Below are 25183 nucleotides of genomic sequence, written 5' to 3'. Positions count from 1 at the left end.
CACGTCATCACTGAACAACCGGATTGCATGTGTGTTCTAGAAATTTAAAACCCAGTTTAAAGACAAGAAGTCATTTTTGATGTTTTCAACTAGGCAGGTTTGACCACTGTACAGTACGCAAGGCATTAATGAGGCTATTGTGTGGCAGAAAATTATGAAACTCTTTTTCACAATAAATGTTCCAAGAATACTGTATCATTTGTCATGATCTGCACGCTTCATCAGCTAATTGTGATGAAACTACAAAGCCTTCCTGTTGCATTAACTCTGCAATACTGTTAATTCTGTTTCTGATCCCTGAAACCGCAGTGAGCTCTGCAGCAGAGCTGGCCCTCCTGGCATTCATCATAATGTTTGTTTAGAAACTGCACTTGAGGAATCATTCTTGAAATGTGGCTTGTGTCAACAGAGGCATTCATGGAGAAGCTGAATATGGCTTTTTACTGTACTAGTAAAAACTGAATGTATTAACACTAGAACTGCCAGCGGGGGAAATTTTGACCGCGTCCCACAACAACAACAGCAGTGATTTCTTAAAGAAGTTGTTAATTTTCATCTATTTTTTTATTATGAATAAAATTTGACAAAAATACATATTTAAGATTAAATGTTAGGGGTTTCGTTAGTTTAACAACTTACTTAGACTCATTCTTATACTCCATCTCACCCAATCCCTACCGTCTTAGTCTGTCACATCAATTGTCTGGATGTCCTTCACTGCTTCTATGAATCTTCTCTGTGGTCTTCCTATTTTCATTCCACCTTTCAGCTCCATAAACACCATCTTTTTGCAGAAGGTTGCAAAAAGAAGGTTGCAGAAGTTGAGGTCAAAGCAGGGTTAGTAAGTGCAATATCTCCAAATCATACATCATAGCAGGTGTCACTACCATCTTGCAAACCTTCCCTTTCACTCTTGCTGTCCTTTTGTGACAAATCACACCTCCGCCCATCTCCCCTCCAGTTCTAGTTTATCTCACACACACCAAAATTTTCTGTGTAACCAATAAACTCATTTTAGGAAAAGTCGTAAAACATGAGATGATAAAGTTTTATTTTAATAGAGTCGCATAATTTTTTTAAATGCTGATGATCTGATGAATGTGGTTAACAGTCCATTTTCAAATGTTTTGGTCTGATATTTAAAATATGTTATGTTTTAAAACATATGATCAAAAACAGTTAAACTAGTAAACTGTTAATAAAAAGTTAAATTAAACATAATAACCTTTTAAATATAATCGACCTTATTCCAGCTGAGGCTTTCTTGTGGCAAGATTTAAGTGCACCACAGTAATCCAGTCACCATGGAATAACCCAATGATTGACACAGAAATGTATTGTGCTTTGATTCACAGTAAAAATAAACATACATATAAAAAAATTAAAGAAATCATACAAAATTATTTTTTGTATGATTTTACAGACAAAATTATTGGTCTGATAAAGATTTAGTTGAAAACTGGGCTTTCTGGAAGAGTTAGCAAACTTAAGTGAGAGGGGAAAACAGCAACAAAATCTAGGTAGGTGTAGGTAGGTTAAAGCAAAGATCTCAAAGTACATCAATGACTCAGAAGCACAGAACCTTTAAAAACATGTTTTTAAATTACATTCAGTAGTATATCAAAACCTGTTAACTACACTGAATTTCCTAATGTCAATGTTCATATTAAGTCATGAAGCACACAGGCACACAGAGATGTTTGTGGCTTCTTGACGTAACTGTTAAAAAAAAAAAACTGAGTAAATAGTTCACAACCAAAACTAACAGCAACTATTCAAAGGTCACTCAACCAAAGTGGCAACTTTTGACAATTTTTCTATTAGCATGCTACCTGTAGGGAAAACCTGTTGTTAACTTGAAACCACCATGGAGTAATTGCTGACCACACAGGGATTTACCCTGTACCCTCTCTGAAGACCCAATTTTAGCCATACAGTCAACAAGGCTTTTTTTTTAAGAGCGCTGTTTTGTAATGAATCTCTGACCTGAAGTGGACAGGGTAAAATGAGTAGTTCTACTGGAAACCTTTGACATTCTCATGTCCCTCTCTAACATTTGACCAAGGTGATATACCTGCCAAACTCATAAGGCTGCGACTTGTGGTTCACACTGCCTGTAAAGATTTGTTTGCTGCACACAGTTGCTGCAAAACAATGCAAGCAGATCTGTGCAACCACACTAAAGTACTTCAGGTTGCATGCTATATTACTAAAAGCTGGCATGTGAACAATTCTAGTAACATGCCAAGTGTAACGCTTACTTTTTTTGACATTTTAGATCACTGACACATGCACCAAGACTCCTCAACCAACACAGGCAGGGTTAGTAAGCAAGTACAAAGGATCCAAGTTGAATCATAATGAAATTCAGCCTAAAAGAATCACCAAAATCTTTGTTTTTTTCTCTGCACGAGTCATATGAATTCAAATGAGCCTCTCCCGTGGCCCTGCTCTGATGTACCTGCATGTAATCTGTTTTATTGAGGTTATAGATCACAGATGTCACACGCAAAAGAAGGTTTGACCTTGGTCTTTGAACTCATCAGTTTTCACAGGCTTCTAACTGACAAAGTCTGGCATGCTACAAGTAAGTATGTAAAGATAAACCACTCAGTAATTGAAAATTAGGTGTTCTTTTGTTGTTTGTTGTTTGTTTTGTTAGAATTACATTTAATAAACAATAAAGTTCCTAAATCAAAGAGTTGCACTGATGGGTTTCATGGATTTACAACGGCAAGCGAAGCGCTTCTTTATAATGAAGGAGAAAGAAGGTGCTGTGTTGGCTGTATGTGACTTACAATGTAAAATGAATATGACACCTCTGGTATCAGGAGTATAATTAGATTGGAAGGTAAGCTGTCTAACCGACAAGTGTGACTTAATTTAGAAATGTAACTTAAATTCATATTTGTATTAATTACAGTGCTTCCATTGACGCCTTTAGCTTTTACTTGATGTCCCTAATACTTTCTGTGGTCACAGAGTTCAGTACCTGCAAATCTGTGGTGGCAGACCACAATGCTACCTGCAAGCCTCATGAAAGCAAACCTGCAGCTCAGTATGAGATTAAGAGCATATGTGTGGAATTTACCGGGGATAAAAATATGAAAAACAATTCTCTGAGTAGTCAAAGTGAAAAACAAAGAAAAAAAACTAACAACAACAAAAATGTTCTTTCTCACCAAAAGCGTCAAAGCTGTATTTTTGACCCACACACTAATATGACATGCAGTACTTTGGAAAGGTTATAGACTGTGTTTTATCTGTGATCTCGTCTTCAGCAGACAAACAGGGCTTACTTTTTCTTTATACATATATGGTAAAGCTCAACAGCGCTATAAGAATTGTTTTTTACCATCTTTGTGAGGATGATGACATTTCATCTGCGCTGCCTTTCGACCACTTTCCAATGCAAAGCGGTGTGTGTAAACCAATAAGAGATTGGTTGACACTTTGAAGCATGTGTCAAAGAGCAGGTAGTTCTCGCTCACACAGAAAAAGAGGCAATTTTAGTTCACTTTTAACTCAGATATACTCCAGTTTTGTTTGTTTTTTTGATTACTTAATTACTTACATTTAGAGCACTCTATAAAAACAATGGATTATCTTACTGTACTCTATGTCGTCGGCCATTTTTAATTCATTGTACTGGATACTGGATCACCGGGTTTATTTGGCTGGATGTCTTTCGCAGTCATCACAAACCTACTAAATTTTAATCTCTCTGTGAAATGATTTACCTGAATGTTGTTTTATGATGTCAATTTATTGCAGTTGTGTTCAAAGGTTCATGTCAACCTGAAAACTAGAAATTAAGCATCCAGAACATGATGCGATAGTTCGCTACTTTAAAAGAGAGGTGAAAATAATGGAAACGTCTTAGACTCCAATAAAGTGCAATTTCTTGAGCTTGTATGAGTTTAGAGTGACTTTAAGTTATGGGGGCTTTTTTTTTTAAATTGCTAATATTCTGGGATTTTCAGAGCAACTGTCTTTAGAGATTTGTCAGAAAGGTGCAAATAACAAAAAAGAAAGTCTTTGGTGAGTGGCATTTATGCGGAAAAAACCTTTGTCATAATGAGATGGTCAGGGAGAAGGTCAAACTGCTTGGAGCTAAAAGAAAGGCTGTTGTAGGTGAGATTATGACTGTTTACTACTGCACTGAGAAGAAAGAAAATCTCAGACTTGTCAAACCTTGAGGTGGATGGATTTGCAGGCCACCATTTCACTTTCAATTTTTGTCAGCAAAGAGCATCCGAAGGCATAAATGGCAAAGACTCACCAATGCCAGAGAGCTAAAGCATAGAATTACAGATCCTGAGCCATTGACTTGTCCCATGGGCATTATTTAAGGAGGAGATGTTACGCACAAAGAAACCCGTATGAGAGATTTCTGACAGCACAAAAGAGATGTATTAGTCCTTTTTGAGGCTGTTGTACCATCGATGTTGTTACACTGACAAATGCACACAGTGCTGGAGAGGGTCACAACTGTTTAGCAGTTTAGCTGTGTGGTGAAGCATCCACTTTAGTGTAAACCTAATTTAAGATTCTTGCTTTTTGTATGACTTTTCATTGCATACCATTATTTGGCATTTGACCAGTGCTTTTGGAAATGCCCTTTGTTATTAAAGGTGTAATTATGTCAAACTGTATGCTATATACTATATTCTATAATTATATGCAAATATAGTTGGATTTGATCCATGCATTCATGTTGTTTATGTCATATTATGGCCAACACAGCAGACTCATCAGACCGGGTAGTATTTTTTTCAAATCTTCTGTCCAATTTTTGTGAGTCCAAGCAAACTGGAGCCTCAGTTCCCATTCTTAGCTTGCAGGAGTGGTACCCAGTGTGCACTTCTGCATATCTTGGTTGAGTTACTGTTGCCTTACGGTCCAGTTTGAAGGAGTATGGCCTCTCTTGTCTGACTTCTGTAAACAACAACAGGGCATTTTTGCCGAGATAAATACTGACTGAACTATTTTGTTTTGTTTTTTCTGTTCTCTGTAATCCTGGAGATGGTTGTGTGGGAAAATCCCAGTAGCTGCAGTTTCTGAAATACTCAGTCCAGCCAGTCAGGCACCAACAACCATGTTATGCTCCATGCCTTCTTGCATTAACAAGAAGCTGAACAATTGCACATAATAAATAGTAGGTGTGTAAAATAACTAGCTGGAGTCATTCCTAAATGACTGCTGAGGTCCTACAATTAACTGAAAGGAATTTCCTTTTGCTGAAGCTTCATGAATCAGCACACATCCATAGAGTCAAACTAGCTAGTATTAACAGAGCAGGCTGGTTATAGCATAACACAGTGGGGAATTCCACTTCTTGGTGCTTGTGACGTATGTGTTGCAGCCTGTTGCTTGTCACGTGCACCCCTTTATGGACAAACGTTTATTAGCTTCTAACATTTTTTTCTCTAAACCATAAAACTAAAGTGGAATCCCCAGCCACTAGCTCTGGACGTTTTTGGCCTTCTGCAAGTTGCTGAGTGCGGCTGTATCATTTGAGACAGCCATCCTCTTAAATGTGACGTAGCTCAGTTTGTCTTTCTACAGTAGCGACAAAACATCAAAGCTCTGCAAAACAAATATTATGACGGGTAATTCTCTAAAACTATGGTGAATGTTGTAAACAAGTCACTCACCATTTACAAGGATATGATGCACAGCGACTGTTTTCATTTAGACATAAAAATGGTTTTAAATTAAGAAGGGGCAAGGGTCTACGCGATTATCACACTACATATCCAACTTCTATGTACAAACTTTAACAAAAAATAATAATAAGCAGGAGAAGTCCATTAAACACTGATAATGACATGATACATTTCTATTCATGCAAAAAGAATGAGAAAGGGTGGAAAGGTTTCTTTGTTGCAAGCACTTTTCATTTCATTGTGAGGAAAATCCCCAACTGAATGCTATTGGTGGTTGACAATACCTGTCTATCAGGTTTCCTAAGAACCATACAAACAGTGTCAGTTGATTTTAGTCTCTATAGTTTTGTTACTAATCAATTTGTGTGTTTCACTTCTGCATATCACAATGAATTTTGGTACTTTTCCCTGTTATATAATGGCATTGCCTTAACTTAAACAGACACACGAGTTGCTAACCTGCAGTTCAACCCTTCAAATTGTCTTTGCTTTGCTCAGAATCACCAGAATCTAGGTGATCCAGACTGGGCACAGATTCTGTATATTTTTACTCCACCTATGAGCGGTTTAATGTTTTTAAAGATAAAAAAAAAATACATATAATGCTATATTTCCATCTGCTGATTTAATCAGACATGACAAACTGGCTGCAAATGGTGTTACGTGAAGAATTTCGATTTCTCACACTTAGTTTCAGGCTAAAAATAACCTCAGAGACGCAATCGATGGTCCGACTGTTCATGTTTAAACTTGCTGCGGCTTCTTCTGATTTCCTAACAGCGTGATGAAAGGATTGAGTGATGAAATTTTCCACAAAAACATCTCGGAATGTTTCAAGTCTTTCAACTGCCGTATGTCATGGAAAGCCTATTGTTCTATTAATAGAAGAGACGGGAGCTAGTAATAGGAAAGCCAAGCTGAGAATTTCCGGACATTAAGCTGAGATGGAAAAAAATGCTAATAATAATTAAAATCCAATTCAACCGTTAAACTGTAATGTGCATGCACGGGGACTAGGGAGCACGTGTTAGAAAGTTGCTGAATAGACTCTTCTTGCCTGACCAGGTAAGACTTCCATTATGGTAGTTTATGAGAAAGGGCTGTAATCCAGTTTAAGGAAGCGATTCCACTATTATTTCAATTTTATTTCAATGCTATGTGACTCCCTGGTACACATTACAAATGTGCGCTTTAATAAGGAAGTTGCATTAAACTTTTGTCAAAAAAAATGTGTGCTCTTATATAATAAAAAAAAGATCATCACTGATAGAAACAAATGATGTAGCCAGTCTGTCTGAGCTACAGTTTGAGCTTGTATGTGTTTCGCTCTAAGTAGTGACGCCATACTGAACATCTTTACAAATAAAATTGTAATCATAAGAGACAAAAATAACCACAGCCTCACCACAGCTATTGCTATTTGCATCCTCAAGCACAGCAACTGAGTGATGCTAATCTTTATTTAGACAGCTCTTTTGATCTCTCTAACCTAACTTCTATTATTACCTCATCCAGATGTTCTAACTAATAACGAACCAATTTCCAATCTTCCTTTATTGCAGAATTTCATCTGCAGAGGAGTGGTTTATTGACAGAGCGTCGGGGGCAATCCAACCAGAAACAACGCTTATGAAGGTTATTAATCATCTTTTTATGGCCTCTGACACATCTCCGTCTTTGCCCTGTTAGACCTTTTACTACAGAATGCACCATTAGTATTAAAGAAAACGTAATGCATTGTTTTAAATCATATTTATCTGATAGAGTTTAGTTTTTTCTTGTCGAGGAGAAGTCATGGAGTTCCCCAAGGTGCTGTGCACTTTTAACATTATACATGCTTCCCTATTAGGATACATAAGGGACTATTAGAATACATGGCATAAATTCCAATTTGTTTGCAGATGATATCCAGTTGTATTCATCCATGAGCCCACATGACAGGGTGGACTATTTCTTTTTAGCAGGTTGTTATAAATGCTCCTAGAAAAGTCTCCAGTTTTTCCACAACAAGATCAAGAGTACCAAAAGAGGATCACAGAGAGATATCTCTCTCATATAAGCTTCTCTTCGGTGCTTCCTGTTAAATAAGAACTGAATTTAAAAACCCTGCGACCGACTGACGACCTGTCCAGGGTGTACCCCGCCTCTTGCCCTATGACAGGTGGGATAGGCTCCAGCACCCCCAGCGACCCTGAAAAGGAGAAGCGGAAGCGAATGGATGGATGGATGGAATTTAAAAACCACTTTAAAGTCCGAAACGGGATTCCTCTTTGTAACATTTTATGCTGACAGAGCACAAAGGTCTCGGAGTGCAGGCTGGTGGTTCCCAGAGATTGTCAATGTAAAATAGGAGGCTCACTCAAATCTCACTTTCACTCTGATTATGAAATTAATATTTGAATTTTGTCACGGCTGGGGCAGCAGTCGTGTGGAGATGAGAAGGAGGATCCAAGTAGCAGACAGCGGCGGTGATGTGAGTGAGTTTATTTACAGTGCACAAAACATAACAAAAGCAAGGGCTGAAACTAAAAAAACAAACCTGAAAACATAAAGACACCGGAAGATACACGGAAATGGCACAGAGAGGGCAGGGCAGGGCAGACAAACCGACGAAGAACACAGGCAGGCACACACTATAAATACAACCAAAGGAAACGAGGCACAGAAGAGGGGAACACAGCTGAACCTAATTTGACACAAACCTTCAAAGTAAAACAGGAAACTCAAAGACTGTTTTACAACACAAAACTCGGGGGCACGAACAGAGCACAGGGGGAAGACACAGGTAGGGATAATTAAAACACGAGAACCAAACCCAAAGAACTAATATAAAATCAGAATAAACTAAAAAATAATAACAATAAACTCATAACGCTGGGTCACCGACCCAGGACCATGACAAATTTTGAAATTCTCCCAAGATTATCTTATTTATAGATGTTGCTCAGTTAGGCCTTGGACTTTAGTTACATTCATGCAACATATATGCTTCTGTTCTCTGTCAAGATGACACTTCTTCAACGATAGCATTCCAGTGTGTGATTTATTTCTGTCCCGATAGGCTTTTACTGCACTGGCAGTGTCATCGAGATCACTGTTATGCTGAAATGCAGCCCCAAACAGCGACAGGCCTTCGTGGTGTCTTACAGATAGCTGTAGATGCTCACTGTTGTACCTCCTCCGTACATACTGATGATGATTGGACTTCTAATCAGACCTGTGTTCATACATCAGCCTTTTCTCGCTGTTTCTCTTCCTGACAAATGGCTTCTCAAAGACCACCCTTCACTGACTCCTTTTCTGATGAGGCTTCAGTAAATAGTAGATGGATCAGCTGAAGGTTCAGATGCATTTCTCAGGTCCTACATCAGGTCTTTGCTGGAATTTGTCCTATTTCTTAAGGACATGACTTTCAGATACTGTTCATTTGCTGTAGGCCGTTTTTGTTTTTTAGGCCCGCCACTTTTTCTTCGTTCCTCCACTTGTCAAGTTTCCTCACTATTTTTTTAGTGACACACAATATGCTGAAATATGCAAACTTTTCAGCTAATAGCTTTTTAAGGATCGCCTTGTTAGTAAAAAAAAAAATGCCATTCTTTTTCTGCCAAATTGTGTTATCATTGTCATTATTTGTAGACTCAGCTAACAAAATAAATGATGTTTATGGATCAAATTATTTTTTGCTTTTGTGACAGGCTGATAGGAACAAAGTCCCGAAAGATACAATTTAAAGCCGAGTCTTAGCTAAGCTGTCTGTTATGTGTAGACAACATTTGTTCATTCCATGAGTTAGGTGCTTTTTATGCTTGAATGATTCATAGGTCAGTTCTAAGTGAGTCGACAAACAAACAAAAAAAACATTCCTCTAAAAATAGTCAGGTACAAGGACTGGACTGTAAATTAGTGAAAAAGCAAACAATGTCCAGCAACACTACTGTCTCTAAACCCACTTTTAAAAGTCACAGAAAGTCCAGCTGCTTGGAAGCAAAATATAAAGACGAGGTTGGTCAAGACTTTTGCACAGTACCGTAGACCTCTAAGCTTAATGGGTTAAAGTGAGTTTGACACTCAAAGTGTAGAAAGTTCAGAAGTGTACATAAGTTGTGTCACATTAAGTCACTGGGTGACATGGAAAGGCTAGTTGTGCAATTCACTTTCACTTTTGGTTAAGCAAGGCTGAATTATCAGGTAATGATGATGAAACTGCTTACTCTCACAGGAGCCACATGTACACACAGAAAAGGAGGGGCAGAGCGAAAGTCGGAACGATCAAAACAAAGAAGTGAGGTTTATTGCAAAATGAATGGAAACTCTTTTTTTTTATTAAAGTTTCATCCCAACATTTGAACTAGGCCAAACCTTACATGAGGTCGAAACCCTGGATTAAGTATGCATTGTTAAATCATGCAGCAGAAAATCCAGCTAAAACAAGAAGTTTCCTTTAGCTCAGTTTGCAATCATTCAAAGTATCACCAGTACCAGATCATTTGAAAACAAAAATGTAAACACAGTTTTTTTTTTCAGCCTGCATAAAATGTTTTATTTAAAAAAATCAAACCATCCAGTGTAAGCAAAAATGACACGGAATGTGACATTGCTTAAAACATTGTGCGAGATGTTTTACAGTGTGCCAAACAATCATGAAATGTGGCTTCTTATTTTAAATATAATAGCTTAACTAATACACCACAATATGATGAACTTCAGTCAACACTTGGTCTGTGCTTTATGCATAATTTAAACACACACACACGCGCACACACACACGCACACACACAAATCCAAGGACCGTGCACACTGCAAGTGCATATACAATCAAAAAGTCCCATTACATTCATCTCCTCTCTGGTCTTTACTCTGACAGGTCTGTGTGCCAGTGTAACTGCAGCATCATTTAGCCTGATAAGTAATAATCCAGGACCACAAGCACAGAGTAGATTAGACAATGTCTAACAGCATGTAGGCAAAAAAGAGCCACAAAAAAGGCTCTCCTGCATGTTTCTGCTGTAGTCGTGCTGGTATTATGACAGAAAATCCAACATAGAAATGTGTGAGGAATGGGTTTTTTTGGCACACAGAAAGTTCACAGACTCAGATCGGAGCTACACAGGAGACAAATGCACCATAACAAATACATTCATTTGGTACAACAAACATTTATGTAAAAAAAAATAATAATAATAACAACAACAATCTTCTATATATGAGTAAGCTGAATAACTTTGGTTTTGGATGCTGAAAAAGTCACTTTTTGGCACCAGGAAATGGAGATAAGCACGAGGAGTTTAAAAGGAAAAAGGAAAAACAATCATTATTCGGTTCGTTTTCTGAATCAAACCATCAATGGTAAAAAATAAAAATAAATAAATAAATGGAGGATAAATCAACAAGAAAAATAACAGTCAGTTACAGCCTCAATCCGAATGGTTTAAGAATGGGAATCAGTGTGGTCTTTCTGCATAAAAAAATATGCTTATTCAAGAAGTCAAATACACTGTCTTTCTTTTTTTTGTTCTTTTCTTTTCTTTTTTTAGCTATTTTGTGTTAACGAAAACAGATTGTGTCACCACCAAAATCCACCAAGTTGCTCGTGCCCAGGGCTGCGCGCACACTGTCGAGATTTCACTGCAACCCTGGCTGAGGTGATTAAAGAAAACAAAAAGAGACTCTGTCAACACAACTCGTGTCATCAGCGTGAATCAGGCTTAGTGTGTCTGTTGTCACTTGGCAGATGAGCACAGCTCAGTGTCGAGTTTTCTTTTCATGCCAGCCAGTTCTGGTTTTGGTCTCCTGAAGGCACGTCTTGGCCCTCATCAGAATTCACACCTTTTTCCCAGCAGATAGCTTAGGCCCACGGTCACATTCAAGACCTTGAAACCATCTATTTGGTTCAAGTCCAGACTAGACTTCGTGTTTGCCCTGAGATAAACTACGCTCTGGTGCCCCCTGCAGACATCTAACACATCTGAAACAGTCAGTGTGACGTTACTGACAACAGTATCATCCATCTTCAGCTGCAGTATCCCTGTGGTCACCATCCCATTTGTCAACGACTTGTAGCACACATCCATATACCAAATGTAGGGCCCCTTGCATGTGATGTCGATCTTATTTTTATCCGTATTTACATCCATTTTGTACTTGCTTGCAATTTCCTGAAACTCCAGTGTCATATTTCCTAGGGGGACTGAAAAATGAAAATACAATGTGAGACAAAGAGTGCAGCATGGTTTTTTTGGGTTTTTTTAAGGTGAAAGCAGCTTTTTACTTGATATGACTTTCTGTAGTCTTTTTCAGTATCTCTGTGGGTGGGAAGATCAGAGCAGAAACTAAAGGTTTTATTTTTCTCACCTGTTATAGGTTCAAACTCTATGTGCACAATCGTGTCAGTTGAAGTCTGCCGAGGAAAGAAAAAATGCAAAGATTAGAGGCTTATTGGGTTTCTAGATTTTCTTCGTTGCTCTTATTGCTCTCTGTGTGTGTTGTTTTGTTTTTTTCTTTGTAAAGGTCACACAGCTCTGTTTTGCAATTTCTTGATGTTTCACTCTGGGAAGCACAAACTTGCTTGATACAGCGGTTAAGTGATGCGGTGTGAAAATAGACAGGCTGACAGAAACTAGGGAAAGTCTCACAGCAGCTTGATTAAAAACAGTAGTGAGAGTAGCATCTCAAGAATAAACAAGATGTCCTAAAAGTAGAACAAATGTTAGTCACTAATACAATCATCATTATACAGTAACCGTGCAGCTATTTCTATGCAGATTGTCAGTCATCCGGGTCAAAGAATATCTGGAGAGCCTCAAAAAGTGCGCCTATTCAGGTTGTCTCTCGGTTTAGCTTCGTCTTTTTTCCTTTTTTTGTGTCACTAATAAAGCTGTTTTCTCAAGCAAATCTCTGAAAGCCTTATGTTACTGTAGAATTTAAAATTAAAACTGAAAATCAAAAGTTAAACGCGGATCTTTAAGACACTACGCTACATCCAGATGAACAGAATCAACTTTTTGGGATTTCCTGGATGACTATTCACGCCTCAAGGCATCGCTGTGATAACAAGCAACAGCACCTACTACTAGTACTACTACTACTGCACCAAATCAACCCACCTCTAATTCAATAATCTGGAATTTTGATAGCCCTGCGATACACTGGCGACCTGTCCAGGGCGTGCCCCGCCTCTCGCCCTATGACAGCTGCGATAGACTCCAGACACCCGAGACGCTGAATTGGACAAGCGGGAAAAAAATGGATGGATGGAATAGTAACACGCATCTCTCTCAAAGAGGAAAGCCGCAGACGCTTAAAATATAGCATCCACCTTATTGAGTTGAAACAGCATGACTTGATGCAGAGCCACGTGAAACATTAGGTTACTTACTTTACACGTTTTATCAGCACATTTGAACACAACTTTTCTCTGTTTTAGCTGGTTCGATCAACTTTATGAAAAAAAAAAAAACCCAGTCAGAGATAAGAGGTGCCACGACGGCGGTTATCAACTTTCTCTGTTATAAGTCAGGCTTTCTGCTTCAGCCTCTGCTGCGCATAAAGGGGGCGTCTGATGCGTCATTTCACTCTTCTTCCGTTCAAAATTGACGGAACGAGTTCCGCCTACTTAAGTAGGAGATTTGATCAAATGATGTGATAAAAAATAAATAAATATTATTAGGGTTTTTTGTTTTGTTTTTGTTTTTTTGCTTTTTTGTTTTTGTTTGTTTGCTTTAGCGGCAAAATGTGCTGAAAATAAGGGATCGATCATGCAGAAAATCGCTTATGTGGTGAACTGATGAGCTCATATATCTGCTGTTATCGCCCGCCACCGCTTAGTTAATGTGACAGCTGCACATAAGGGTGAGAAGTGTTAGACCCGATGCATTTGAACATCACAGGGCATCTGTGTTCTCAGATGTCACGCTGTAGTGTACTTTAAATAAAGATAAGCGGAAAGCGCTTCAGTTTTGCGGGCAGATCAAAGACTAAATTAATATTATCGGGTACAAATAGCCTAAAAAAAATAGTCTGAGCAGTTTTCTAATCTGTGCTGTACCACCTGCATTTCCAGCTGTGATTACCTAATGCAACCAGTTACTTTCGCAAAGTTTCCTTTATCCGCGCAAGTTATCTTAACTAATCTCGCTCCGTATAGTTCACTCAGACACAAAGGGAAACTTAAGATAACAGCAGGAGCTTTTATAGTAACTTTCCAAACCTGATAGGACATTTTAGTTGTAACTCTTATATTTTAATCGTAATTTGACAGTTTGTTTCTGCAGTCTCCTTTCCCTTCTGAGAACATGCAGTCCCCACACTATTTTAAGAGATATTAATCATATTGAAATAACAATAGTGTAATAATAGCATCAAGCTTTCAAAAAGAGTTCCAGAGCTAGAAAACGTCTGGATGAACAGAGCTGCTTATAATATTAACTTTAAGTTGATAGATAAATGTGCATTAAGGAGTTTTACTCGGTATTGAACTGCAGGTGTTTAAAAAAATCATCCAAAATGTTCTTAAAGACAAACCAAGTATGCGCATCCTTGCCCACGAGCTCTCCACTTAACCTCTCCACTCACAGCGTACTCACATCCTTCGGGAAGTCCAAGTAAAGGAAAAGAGTGGCTATCAGGCAGGCGGCCACGACCACGTTCTGCACGGCGACCACCACCGCGAGTGTCCCTGTGCGCTTTCTCCGGTGGATCACACGACCTCTCTCAGCATCCATCATCCCCTGTTCCATCAGTGCTCTGAGCTCCCTGCAGGAGCTCAGCGAGGCTTTAAACGCGAGTGGGCAAGTGCAAAGGAGGGGAGTGACTGGAAGGAAATCGCTCACGGTCTTAACTTTATTGTGTCTGAGATCGTGTGGGTGGGGGGGTTGCAGCGCGCTCGTGCCATGTACACGCTGGGGATAGACGCACACGCGCACACGCTCACAAAGTGAGAGAGAAGCAGGAGCGAAACCAGCGCACCGTGAGCTGATTGGCTGTCAGTGTGCCGATTTGCGCCAAGACGCTTGCGATCTTCTAACACAAAACGAGCCGAGTGAATCCTCCCACATTGTGTGCACTTCAATCAATGTTCCCATAATATTCATCAGGGGGTTCTGAGAGATTTGAGCATGCTGAGGAAGGAGGAAAAAACATTGTTTCTGGGAAACGAGTGATGAAATAATCTGGTGTCAGTGATAACACACCTGATTAAACTAAATAAAGTAAAAAGATATTTTATTCAGCGTCTGTTTCGGGTCTCCCAGACTTAACTAATGAGCAGAGAAAGGATAGAAACGGCTGCTGCCACCTCTCAGTTCAATTTAAATCTAGTTTATTGCTCTACATGTGAGCAGACAATGGATGATGAAGCTAACAAAGCTTTTAACAGTTTTTTGGTTTTTTGTTATTTTGGGCAAAAGTGTGGGTTTTACTTTGAAATTGACGGAGACACATGTGTGCCTACCCTACCAAATTTGCAAATTTATCTTTGCAAGTCCTACATTTTTACAAATTATTCCACAAATATTACGATTATTATTATTTTCCTAACTAACCCTGGTCTGCACTGGTCTGCCTTTGCTGTGTCTGACGTGCGTGTAATTTCCAATATCGTCCTGAAAAAGTAAAGATTTGATGATGGCCTTATGAAAAAAATAAAACAATGAACAATGCTATTTTTGGTGTATTTAGTATTGTCCATCTCTCTGAGGCCTAAATGATCGAGCACTATTTGAAACACCGAAAGCAGACGAACTGTCTCAATTAGGTTAAATTAGAAGTGGCAACAGTTTGGGGTATTCAGAAAAGTGGTGTGGACGGAGATCCTCAGCATCCTTATCACTGACTTTTGAGATCCACATTAAAGAATTGAATAATAAACGGACTGGTTATTATATAGCGCTTTTCTATTCTCCTCGAGCATTCAAAGTGCTTTATTACAGCATTTAATAAAATTCACACACGCACCTTTTGCAACATCTAAGCGCTTTTTATCTAACATTCAAAAATATGAATGCATCACAGAGCAACTTGGGGTTCAGTATATGGCCCATGGATACTTTGGGATGCAGATTGGAGCAGTCAGGGATCGAACCGCCAACCTGCTAATAAGAAAATAACAAACTATCTCCCATCACCCTCCCCGAATGAGAAGACTGATGAAGAAGCTGCTGAATTTGGCATAAAGATTGAGAGAAATGGGAAACATAGCTTGGCGGCGGCGGTGGTTGGTGTGTGTGTGCGTGCGTGCCTTGGCCTCTACAGTGAGGGTATCTTGTAGCTCTTTAGTGCTGTGGGGGACATTTTGCTGAGATGGTTTAGAGTTCAATAGTCTACCAAGAAGTAAAGTTATTCTTAATTAATACAAAATCTTTACCTTAATACTGTCATTAGCGTTTCCTTCCTGATTGGTGTTGGTTTCAGTGACAATAACAATGGCCTTATTTGTAGAGCACAGCTTTCATGAAAAGGATGTGAATCATATGCCATGGCATTTACTAAACTGATCACTAGCAGTTGTTAGAGCGGTAACTTTCTCGCCATCATCGCCATATATTTGGATGAATGATGTTGAATCAGTTTCGCACAGATGCATGAACAGTTTCTGAAACACAATAAATGTGTCAAAGCGGGACAGCAGTCTATATTGGTTTGCCCTTTGTCACTCTTCTTTAACTTTTTAAGTCTATAAACACTAGGCTCTGCACTTTTTCTATTTAAAATGGCAGGAAGTTTGAAGGCACGTTGTTTAATTCCACTCCTACAGTGAAAGCAGCCACATCCTCTTCCTCGTTCAGCTGACCCCGTCAGGGGTCGCAAGAAGAGATCATCTGCTTCCACCTCAACCTGTCCGCAGCATCCTCTTCTGTCACTCCAACACTCTACGTGCCCTGCTTCACTACATCCATAAATCTTCTTTTGGAAATCTCATTCATTGTGATCCACATGTTTTATTATTGCCAGGATTTTACACCAGATGGCCTTTTTCTTGATGCAACCCTTCCCATTTATCTGGGATTGGGACTGGCATTAGGGGTAACTGGCTTGTGACCGCTCCGGTTGCTGGGTTAAAGCAGTGTGCAGCAGTTATTTTAAAAGAATGCACCCCTACAAAGGGTAGCTATTGCTACTTCTGAAACTATTATTGTGGTGTTGAAGTCTTAAAATAGCATATACCCTTTCATTGAGAAGGGTTTTTTTTTTGTTATGTTGAATTGTTCTAAATCAATGATAGAAATGCTATTATTCCCATTCTCAGGCTGCTCTGGAGTCATTTTAATCCAGAAAGTCACTAAGCACAGCCAGTGGATTTATCATCTTGGGACAACCACTCATTCTGTTTCTGTGTTTTCAGCCTTAGCACTAAGTTAATCTGACAGCCAGTGATTGCCACACATTTACAAGAGCGGCATTGATCAGCTCAACAAACTCTAAACTTCAAATGGCAAAATATTCTGACGAGAATACAAACTACTTAAAATGTAAAAAGAAAAATCAATGAATTCTTCTTTGCACTAAAAGTACACATCGACTTTTATGTGAAGCTTGAAGATGAGTCAAAATGCAGCGCATTTACTTCAATGTATGTCGATTTACCGCAAACTAGCCGGTGCGCAGTGTGCCTGGAGACCCCAAAGGTTTGGAGCCTACTTGATAGCCCACCACCTCATCATGTTGCTGCTACTGTTGTTTCCCCACAAAGTCATTCGTTTAGTTTGACTTCAAACTGTTGTGGTTTCCTTGCAAAATATCCTATGTCGCTAACCTCGCTGCCTCATTCAAAGAGTAATGTACAGTGTGCTTGTGGTACTTACAGTGACTCAGCTCTCACACTTTGCAGCTTTATCTTCATCTCCTACACATTTGGGTTTTGATATTCCTGTAATAGGTGTTGGGACTTCTGAAATGTTTGTGACATTCAGTGCCAAGTTTGCACTGAGAATCTATAAAATTACTAGATTATCCTAGGGGGACATCTAGTGTCAGCTGTCATGAGTTATAGGACTATTTATTGTACATTTGTTCACATTACGTTCACTGTAGGCACAGGTGACGCAACAAGCAGGAGAATAACTAAGCAGATGAGAGAAGTGAAAATTCAGGCTGCCTCGGGAAACTTGAGCTGCTCCTGTGTTAGAGCACGCTCTGCATCTCTGACATGACATGACCTGGCATGCCCCAACATGATAAACATTGTGGTTTTCATGAGGTTTCAATGTTTTGGTATATGTCCCAAGTAAAACACCTGCTTAGCATAAACGAAACAGGTGTCCTATATCATCTGACTTGTTGCACACACAAACACGGAAGATGCTGGATGTGACAGCAAGATGAGAAGGCAGCTGACGGTGAACACCTGCCTGTGGGAAAGGGGGGGACCTGCCACATGGTTTCACAATGAAGCGTCCGCCCTTGTGGGTACAGAAAGCACAACAAAACCAGACCAATCAAGGGTTTAAGACGACGCACTTGTAGACATTGTACCACCGCTGCCAGGACTAACAAAGATGAGGTAAATGTCAAGTGATAACTATAAGTAACAGTGGTGAAAGATGATCTGTAACAGAAGCATATGTGCACATGGGGAAATCCATAACCAAAAGAACTGCGGCGACACACATCAGATTCAGAGGGATGAGGGCTTTTTTTCTTTTTTGGACAAGCTGGGTATTTCGAGTTCAGCTCTCAGAAGAATGAGAAAAGCTCATGAAGAGCAGTGCGATCATCAGAAGCCTACACACATCCTTTTACATCCCCCACCCTGGAACATTTCTTCTGAAAGAAAAAGCAAACAGAGATTAAATGCTTTCTTGCGTGTATATAAGGTGAAAAGTTGAAAGCAAAAACACAAGTCAGACATATCACCTGCTCTTGAAGTCTTGACAGCATCCGAGGATCACAGAATAAAGGGGGATGGATGGTACTCACTTCTCACAGATGTGCTAACCACAACTGAAAATACCCCCCCCCACACACTTTAATCATTAAAATACCCCCCTCTCTCCCCTCGATGTGTGCAAACTGCACTTGCTCTATAAAACCCAATATCTGTTAAAATCTAAGGTCACCATAAGTGAAACCAGCCTTTAATCAAAGCTATGGCACAAAAATCAGACAGCGTGACACAAACTGTTTTTTTTTTTTTGACTAATATGGAACTGCTGCCTTAAATTTGAACTACATTTAGGACATGAGAGGTGATTCAAATTTGAACAATTCAAAACAATCGTTTACAGAAAGTGAGACGAGGCAACACGAAAAACAAAACTAGTTATAATAAACTGAATGTTGGTGTGTTCCAGATATGACCTGTGACATATTTCAGGTCAAATCTGACTAAAAAAAAAATATCCAAACTAGTAAGACTAAAGTGAAAGTCCCTTCCACACATCTGACCACAGGATTTGAACTTTCAAGTACTGAACACAGAGAAGAAAGTTTGCCTGAGAGAAATCGGAATTAAATAGACAATAGTTTATTGTTAAAGATGAACGAACACACACACACACACACACCTGACCTCTGCATCATGATCCTTCGAGTCGGGCATGTCAGTAGCTTTCTTATTTGTGACACAATGTGGCAGTTATTCATCTACACACACGCGTACCCCCGGACACAAACACACAGCTTTAACATCATTTAATTTATAATCCACAAATTTATATTTTGTCTCATAATTCTACATCACTAGTTACTTTAGTTATGTACACAGAATTGAGTCAGTTCTCTATTTCTTCGAGTTATTTTTCAATTCGAGGAAAAGGAGAAAAACAAATCAGCTCAAAAAAATATTTTTTTTAAATTTCCTGTCATTTCTACAGAAAAACATTTTCAGTTTCCTGGACTGTAAACTCCAAACTGCTTGAACCAACAACAACTCACAACAGGCTCAATTTAACATTCCCTCCTCCTTTCTCGAATATGTTCATCTCCATCCTTTCTCCTTAGCCGACTGTCAAGGAGAAGCGTGACCAGGAGAGAGGATTTGGCACGAGGCATGAGTGTCATCTAAACCAGTAGTAATAGAAGAAGCGGTCCTTACAGCAGATCACATCCTGTAGTGCACAACAGTCCTGAGAGAAAGTTTAAATGGTTAACGGTGACGCAGTTTCAACTCTTTGAATCCCATGATTTTGCACCTTTTAGAGAATCACTCAAGTGCAAGTGTTCAGCATTACAAAGAAGGGAAACGGGGGGAGAAACATTTATTCCACCCTGTCACTTTGCTGTCCCTTCTTTAAACACCAGAGCTGATCTGTTTGGTCACTCGTCTCCCTCCAGGTCCAGGCTGGAAAGTCTTGGCTTTTTTCCCCTCCCTTTCTCCTTTCCTTCCTTTTAAGGATGTGGTAGGTTCATTCGGTCCTCTATTAGGGTGTTATCAGGGCCCTGTGCCTCCATGCACTGCTTTATGGTTGCTATAACTCCAGATAGACGCCTATCCAGGGCTGCAAGGTGTGGTTCAGCTAGGACTGGGTGAATGGGATCAAATGCCAGAGCCTGTCGCATGGCTGAGCTCAGAGCTCCACTTCGCAGCAGGTTTAATCTATTCCACGTGGACACACGAACCCTACCGAGAAAGGGAGAGACACTACAGTAGAAAAAAAACATAACCTGGTAAACAGGAAATTGTATTTGGCAATTCGCCGACTTACATGCAGCACTGGTAGAGTGGTGCAAGAATGCTTCGCTCGTCCAGAGCTGGGTTCCCGAAGCTGCACGAGGACATAAAAGAAAAATTACGAAAGATTAAAAAAACCCCAACATAAATCACTTGAAGCACACACGCACACACACACCTCGACTGAATTTGCTAGAATAGCAGTTTCCCTGTTTCTGAAGAGCTCCTGAGGAGTTATTAGATTCTCGGACAATCTAAAACCCGTAAAGCTTTCCAAACTAGAGTCTGGATCTGAGTCCAGCCATGTCCAAAACTAGCATGACCTTCAACAAACAGGAGCTGTATATTTTATATCTTTACATACAGTTAAATCATGTATTACAAGATCTAACTGTGTATCCCATTGTGAAAACTCTCCTGGCAATGTGGCTCAATGCATTCATTCCTATTCACACGACTTTTAAGACTGAGAGTGTCAGGCTCTTAAGCCCTTTTCTAATTAAATTTGATTGTAATACATACAGTAACACAGTAATGTGAAAATAAATGTACACAGTTTTTTCAGTTCCAAGGTTTTATGTACCAGGACATAATAAACAAAATCATCTGGTCTTTAAAAAGTTCTAAAATTAAATAACAAACTCAGATGAACAACAACACTTGACATATTACACTGCGTCATCATTTATGCAACAAAAACTAGGGCAGAATGCAGAAGCAGTGTGTGTCTTATTGAATTAAGAGAAATTATGAGGGCAAGTAGACTGCTAGTCAAATGCACTTAATTAGCTGATCATCAGCGACTGTGAACACCTACAAAAAAAACAAGTTTTTTCGTTTTCAGGTCTGGAGCATTTAAGTGTGTGATGCCAAGGAGGAAAGACATCAAGAATGATTTTAGGAGAAATTGTTGCTTCCTGACAATCTGGCAAAGGTTTAAAGCCATCTGCAAACAATTTGAAACCCATCATTCTGCATTGAGAAAGATTCATAAGTGGGAAATGTAATTTTTCATTTCAAGTTTATTTATATATCTCCAGTTTGCCACAGCATTTGTCGTGAGGGGTTTTACACTGCGAGGTAAAGATGCTACAGTATAAGAGAAAAACCTCAAAAAGGAAAAACTCCACTTTAACAGGAAGAAACCTCCAGCAGAACCAGGCTCAGGGAGAAGCTACCATCTGCTGCAACTGGTTGCGGCCGATCATTGGAAAGAAAAAAAAAAAGATCACAGGGAACCAGGACAAAATACTTAACAAAATATGTGTTTCAGAAACAGGGGTGGGCGTCGCAGCAAACTGCAAACAACACAAGCGTTACATCTCATAATCTACAGGCCTCAATTACTGTGTTACATGTAAATGTAACTTAATGAGATATTTACCCATAATGCACAAAACCACGTTTGTTGAAAATCAAGCATAGCATATGAGAACAAACACCTCATAGCAACTGACAGCACAGTGTTGGAGGGGTAATGACAGGAAATGGGGAACTAGCAGTAACTGGTATACAAAGGAGTTCATGCTTGACTCAAAGTATTGTAGAGTCAAAGGTGAAGCCATCCGTCCAACAGCTAACGCTTGGCCTAAACTGGGTCATGCAACACAACGAGCAGAACAGCAGCAACTCTACAACACAATGGCCGAAAATTCAAAGAATCAGAGTGTTGCAGTAACCAAAAAATCCAGACCTCTAACTGAAAGGCCAGTTGGGCCATAAATGAATGCATTTAAACCTCAATAAACTCAGTCAATGTGGTAAGCGAGTGGGCTCAAATTCCTGCACGATGAGGTGAGAGGCTGATAAAGTCATACAGAAAACTACTTGCCGTTAGAAGTGGTTCTACCAGCTAATGAATGATGGGGTGCACAGAGTTTTTTTAAACACGGTTTCTGGACTTTAGCTTAGCTTTTGTGAAATAATTAAATAAATATATAGATAAATAAATGAATGAATGAATAAATGAAAAAAATGGCACGCCGTAATATGCCATGTGTTGTCGAAAGAAGGTGTAGTTTGTTTTGATCATGTTGGTAAGAACTAAAATGAAAAATGCCTTACCAATGCTAGTCAGCTATATGACAGAGAGCAAGAATCCATTGCTTCCAGCTTAATCTGAAAGAATTGGGCCATTATTGGCCTGCAAAGAGTACCAGCTGCAGGGTATTTTCACTGCATAGAAAATATAGATTATACTCTTCATTAAAAAAAGGAAAGACAAGAAATTACTCAGCACTTCTATTGGTATACATTATTCCCAGTAAAAGGTTTGTTTCTTACCACACTTAACCTCATCCTGCCAATACTGAAAAATGCTGCTTAGAAATTTTCCACTGCTGGGTTTTGATCAGCAAAAACAAAAATAACTTCAAAGACGGGTTAACATCTCAAAGTCCTCACTTCATGGAAGTGGGTGTTCTTCATGAGTCAGTTATAAAGTAGCTTCAATAGTGATAAGTGAATTCTTGTAATAAAAAAAGAAATAAAATAAAATAAAAGACGAGCACCGGAAAATGTCAAAAAAAAAAACAACAAAAAAAAACCAACAACCTGAAAATGAAAATATAATTATTAGTCTGAAAAATATTCAGACTATTGTTATGAACAGAGTGCAGAATTTTCCAGTAAGTCCGTGACACTGATTTATTTCAAAAGTTATTGTTTCTGACAGAATTAGCTGCAATTTTGCACAAGATTTCTGGTTAAACTTGCAGTTTTTCTTTACTGGATGGACAGTATTCCCACTTAAGTTTGGAAATGGTTAAGTAATTCTAGCCAGTAAGAAAAAGTAAACATTCATCTGAGGAGGGAAAGTCCCATTTTGGATTCCCGTTTTCATGAAGAGCACCCCCCTCCCCCCACCTAACTATCAAAAACAAAAAACAAAAAAACCACGAAACCCACAGCTCACCTCTTGGCATTGTCAAGAAGGATAAGCATGCTGGCACCTCCATCATCCTGGAAACTTTCGTAGTGATGACGATCAGCATTTCCAATAAGGTAATCAAAAATCGCCGTGTCAATAACGTCTAGCAGCCTTGGCCCTGCATCATATGGGGGCATCTTCTTCACTGCCTCACAGTAGCTCTCGTCATACTCCCACCTGAAAAATAAACACACGTTCAAATCGTCTGAAGTAAGATTTTCGCACATCACCATATTGTCAAGCAGGGAGCGTGCATAACCACGCCCCTCACACAGGAAAAGAAAAGAAAAACCACTTCAGGTCATTTCAGGGTTTTAGAAAGCAGGTAAAAATGTAGCCAGAATTATTAAAAAATGAAAAGATCCTAAAAATAAGACCAGGTTGCTTCTCTTACTGCTGTTAATTTGCTCACTAATACAGCATCGCAGCGCCAGACGTTCTCTGGTAAAGTGAAACATTTAACAACACTTACACTTAAGAAAATGCACGTGTCAAAGTGTAGAGTTAATTTGCTGAAATGCAATCAAACTTCTGGTATTGATGGCAACACAATCCCTTATTTTCAGTGGCCTTCACACAATATTTTGAGACCAGTGAGAATAGAATAGAATAGAATAATCCTTTAATTGTCCCACAAGGGGAAATTTGGTTGTAATAGCAGCCAAAAAGACACATATACAAACAAAGTACACAGGACACGGAACAGAAACATACACAACTTTTCTTACATATTTACATTAAGGACAATGGTTACAAGTGACCTATCATAATGAAAGCCAACTCCCTTGTTTTGGTTCCCTTTGGTCAATGACTCTCAAAATGTGGGGATGCCCCCATGAGTGGAGCAAAAACGACTCATGGGGGCACGGATGACCATGGTGGGAAAAAAGGAGAGTGAAACCAAGCTTTATAATTTCCTTCAATATACGACAGTCATGTGTTGTTACTGGCATGTGGAACTTTATTTCACTAAAAGTTCCACATGCCAAAAGTTCCACATCCAAGTTGGATCCTCTTTTATTGTTAATAATTGACAAAAAAGGGCAGTGCAATCTATTTTGTTTCATGGTAAGATACAGTAGTTGAAGTGGAGAAATTTCTAGCAAGTCTGTAGCACTGATTTAATTTTCAGGTTAATGTTTCCATCAGAATTTGTTGCAAATTTCATACAACTGCAAGTTAAACTGAAAAACTGAAAACTGTTCCCCACTTCAATCTGGAAAACCCCACTGGTGTGGAATAAAGCTGCTGCAGGTGGGACATGAGTGACCACTGGGTGGAAAAACTGACAACAAACTGACAAACTAAGTCAAATGAATATGATTTTTCTTTTGAAAGTGCAACTAAACAGTTTTCAAATGTAATCATTCTGAACTTTACATCACTAGAACTCAACTAGCATTTTTTATTTTGGGGGGATAATGATAAAATGTGGTTGGGATCCAATGGATGGCATGCCAGAAGAAGTTTGAGGACCATTCTTCCCATTTGACATCGCATTGTCAATATTACAGCAATAGAATAAACTGAGATAAACTGAAACAGGAGGAATAATGGGTCTAACTTGAATTTAGTAACAAAACACAGACACAGTGCAGTGTAAAATTCTTGAGTGAACCCTCATTTCTTTTTACTTGAATTTGAAAAGGCTAAAAACTACAAACTGAACGACTGTTGTGTCCACGCTGCACAGAAGACAACTTAGAATATCAAACTGGTTCTTTGCTATTTTTAGGCACTTTGTTGCTAGCAGCCTGTCATGTCCTTCTTTGACAATAAATGTGAAAGAAAGCACAGTTTGACAGCATGAAACAGTATTTATTCACCACCAAGGTGACTCCCAAAAAGCTAATACCCCAAAACTTGGCATCTCTCTGCAAGGTGTGTAAAGCATTGCAAAAAATTTCAGAAAACTGGACATGTGGAGGACTAAAGAAGTCCAGGAAAAACCTGATGCAGGACCTTAGAGATGGAAAATGG

The 25183-nt window shown here is 39.1% G+C and overlaps 1 protein-coding gene across 2 annotated transcripts in view; it reads right to left on the bottom strand.

The window, feature by feature from the left end:
* Nucleotides 1-19106: 19106 nt before the first annotated feature.
* The window catches only part of fam20b (FAM20B glycosaminoglycan xylosylkinase), a 36128-nt gene continuing 30051 nt past the window's right edge, over nt 19107-25183 (bottom strand). For both annotated transcript variants that reach the window (XM_040040288.1, XM_040040289.1), the window contains exons 7-9: nt 23189-23380; nt 20309-20368; nt 19107-20223 (exon numbers count right to left, since the gene is read on the bottom strand). In XM_040040288.1, the coding sequence (XP_039896222.1) occupies nt 19992-20223; nt 20309-20368; nt 23189-23380 (484 nt within the window). In that variant the 3' untranslated portion in view covers nt 19107-19991. The remainder of the gene's footprint in view (nt 20224-20308; nt 20369-23188; nt 23381-25183) is intronic.

Source organism: Simochromis diagramma, unplaced genomic scaffold (assembly GCF_900408965.1).
Source record: "Simochromis diagramma unplaced genomic scaffold, fSimDia1.1 OVJJ01000026.1, whole genome shotgun sequence".
Taxonomy (NCBI): Eukaryota; Metazoa; Chordata; class Actinopteri; order Cichliformes; family Cichlidae; genus Simochromis; species Simochromis diagramma.
Note: the sequence above shows the minus strand (reverse complement) of the source record. Positions and strands in the feature narration are given on the sequence as shown.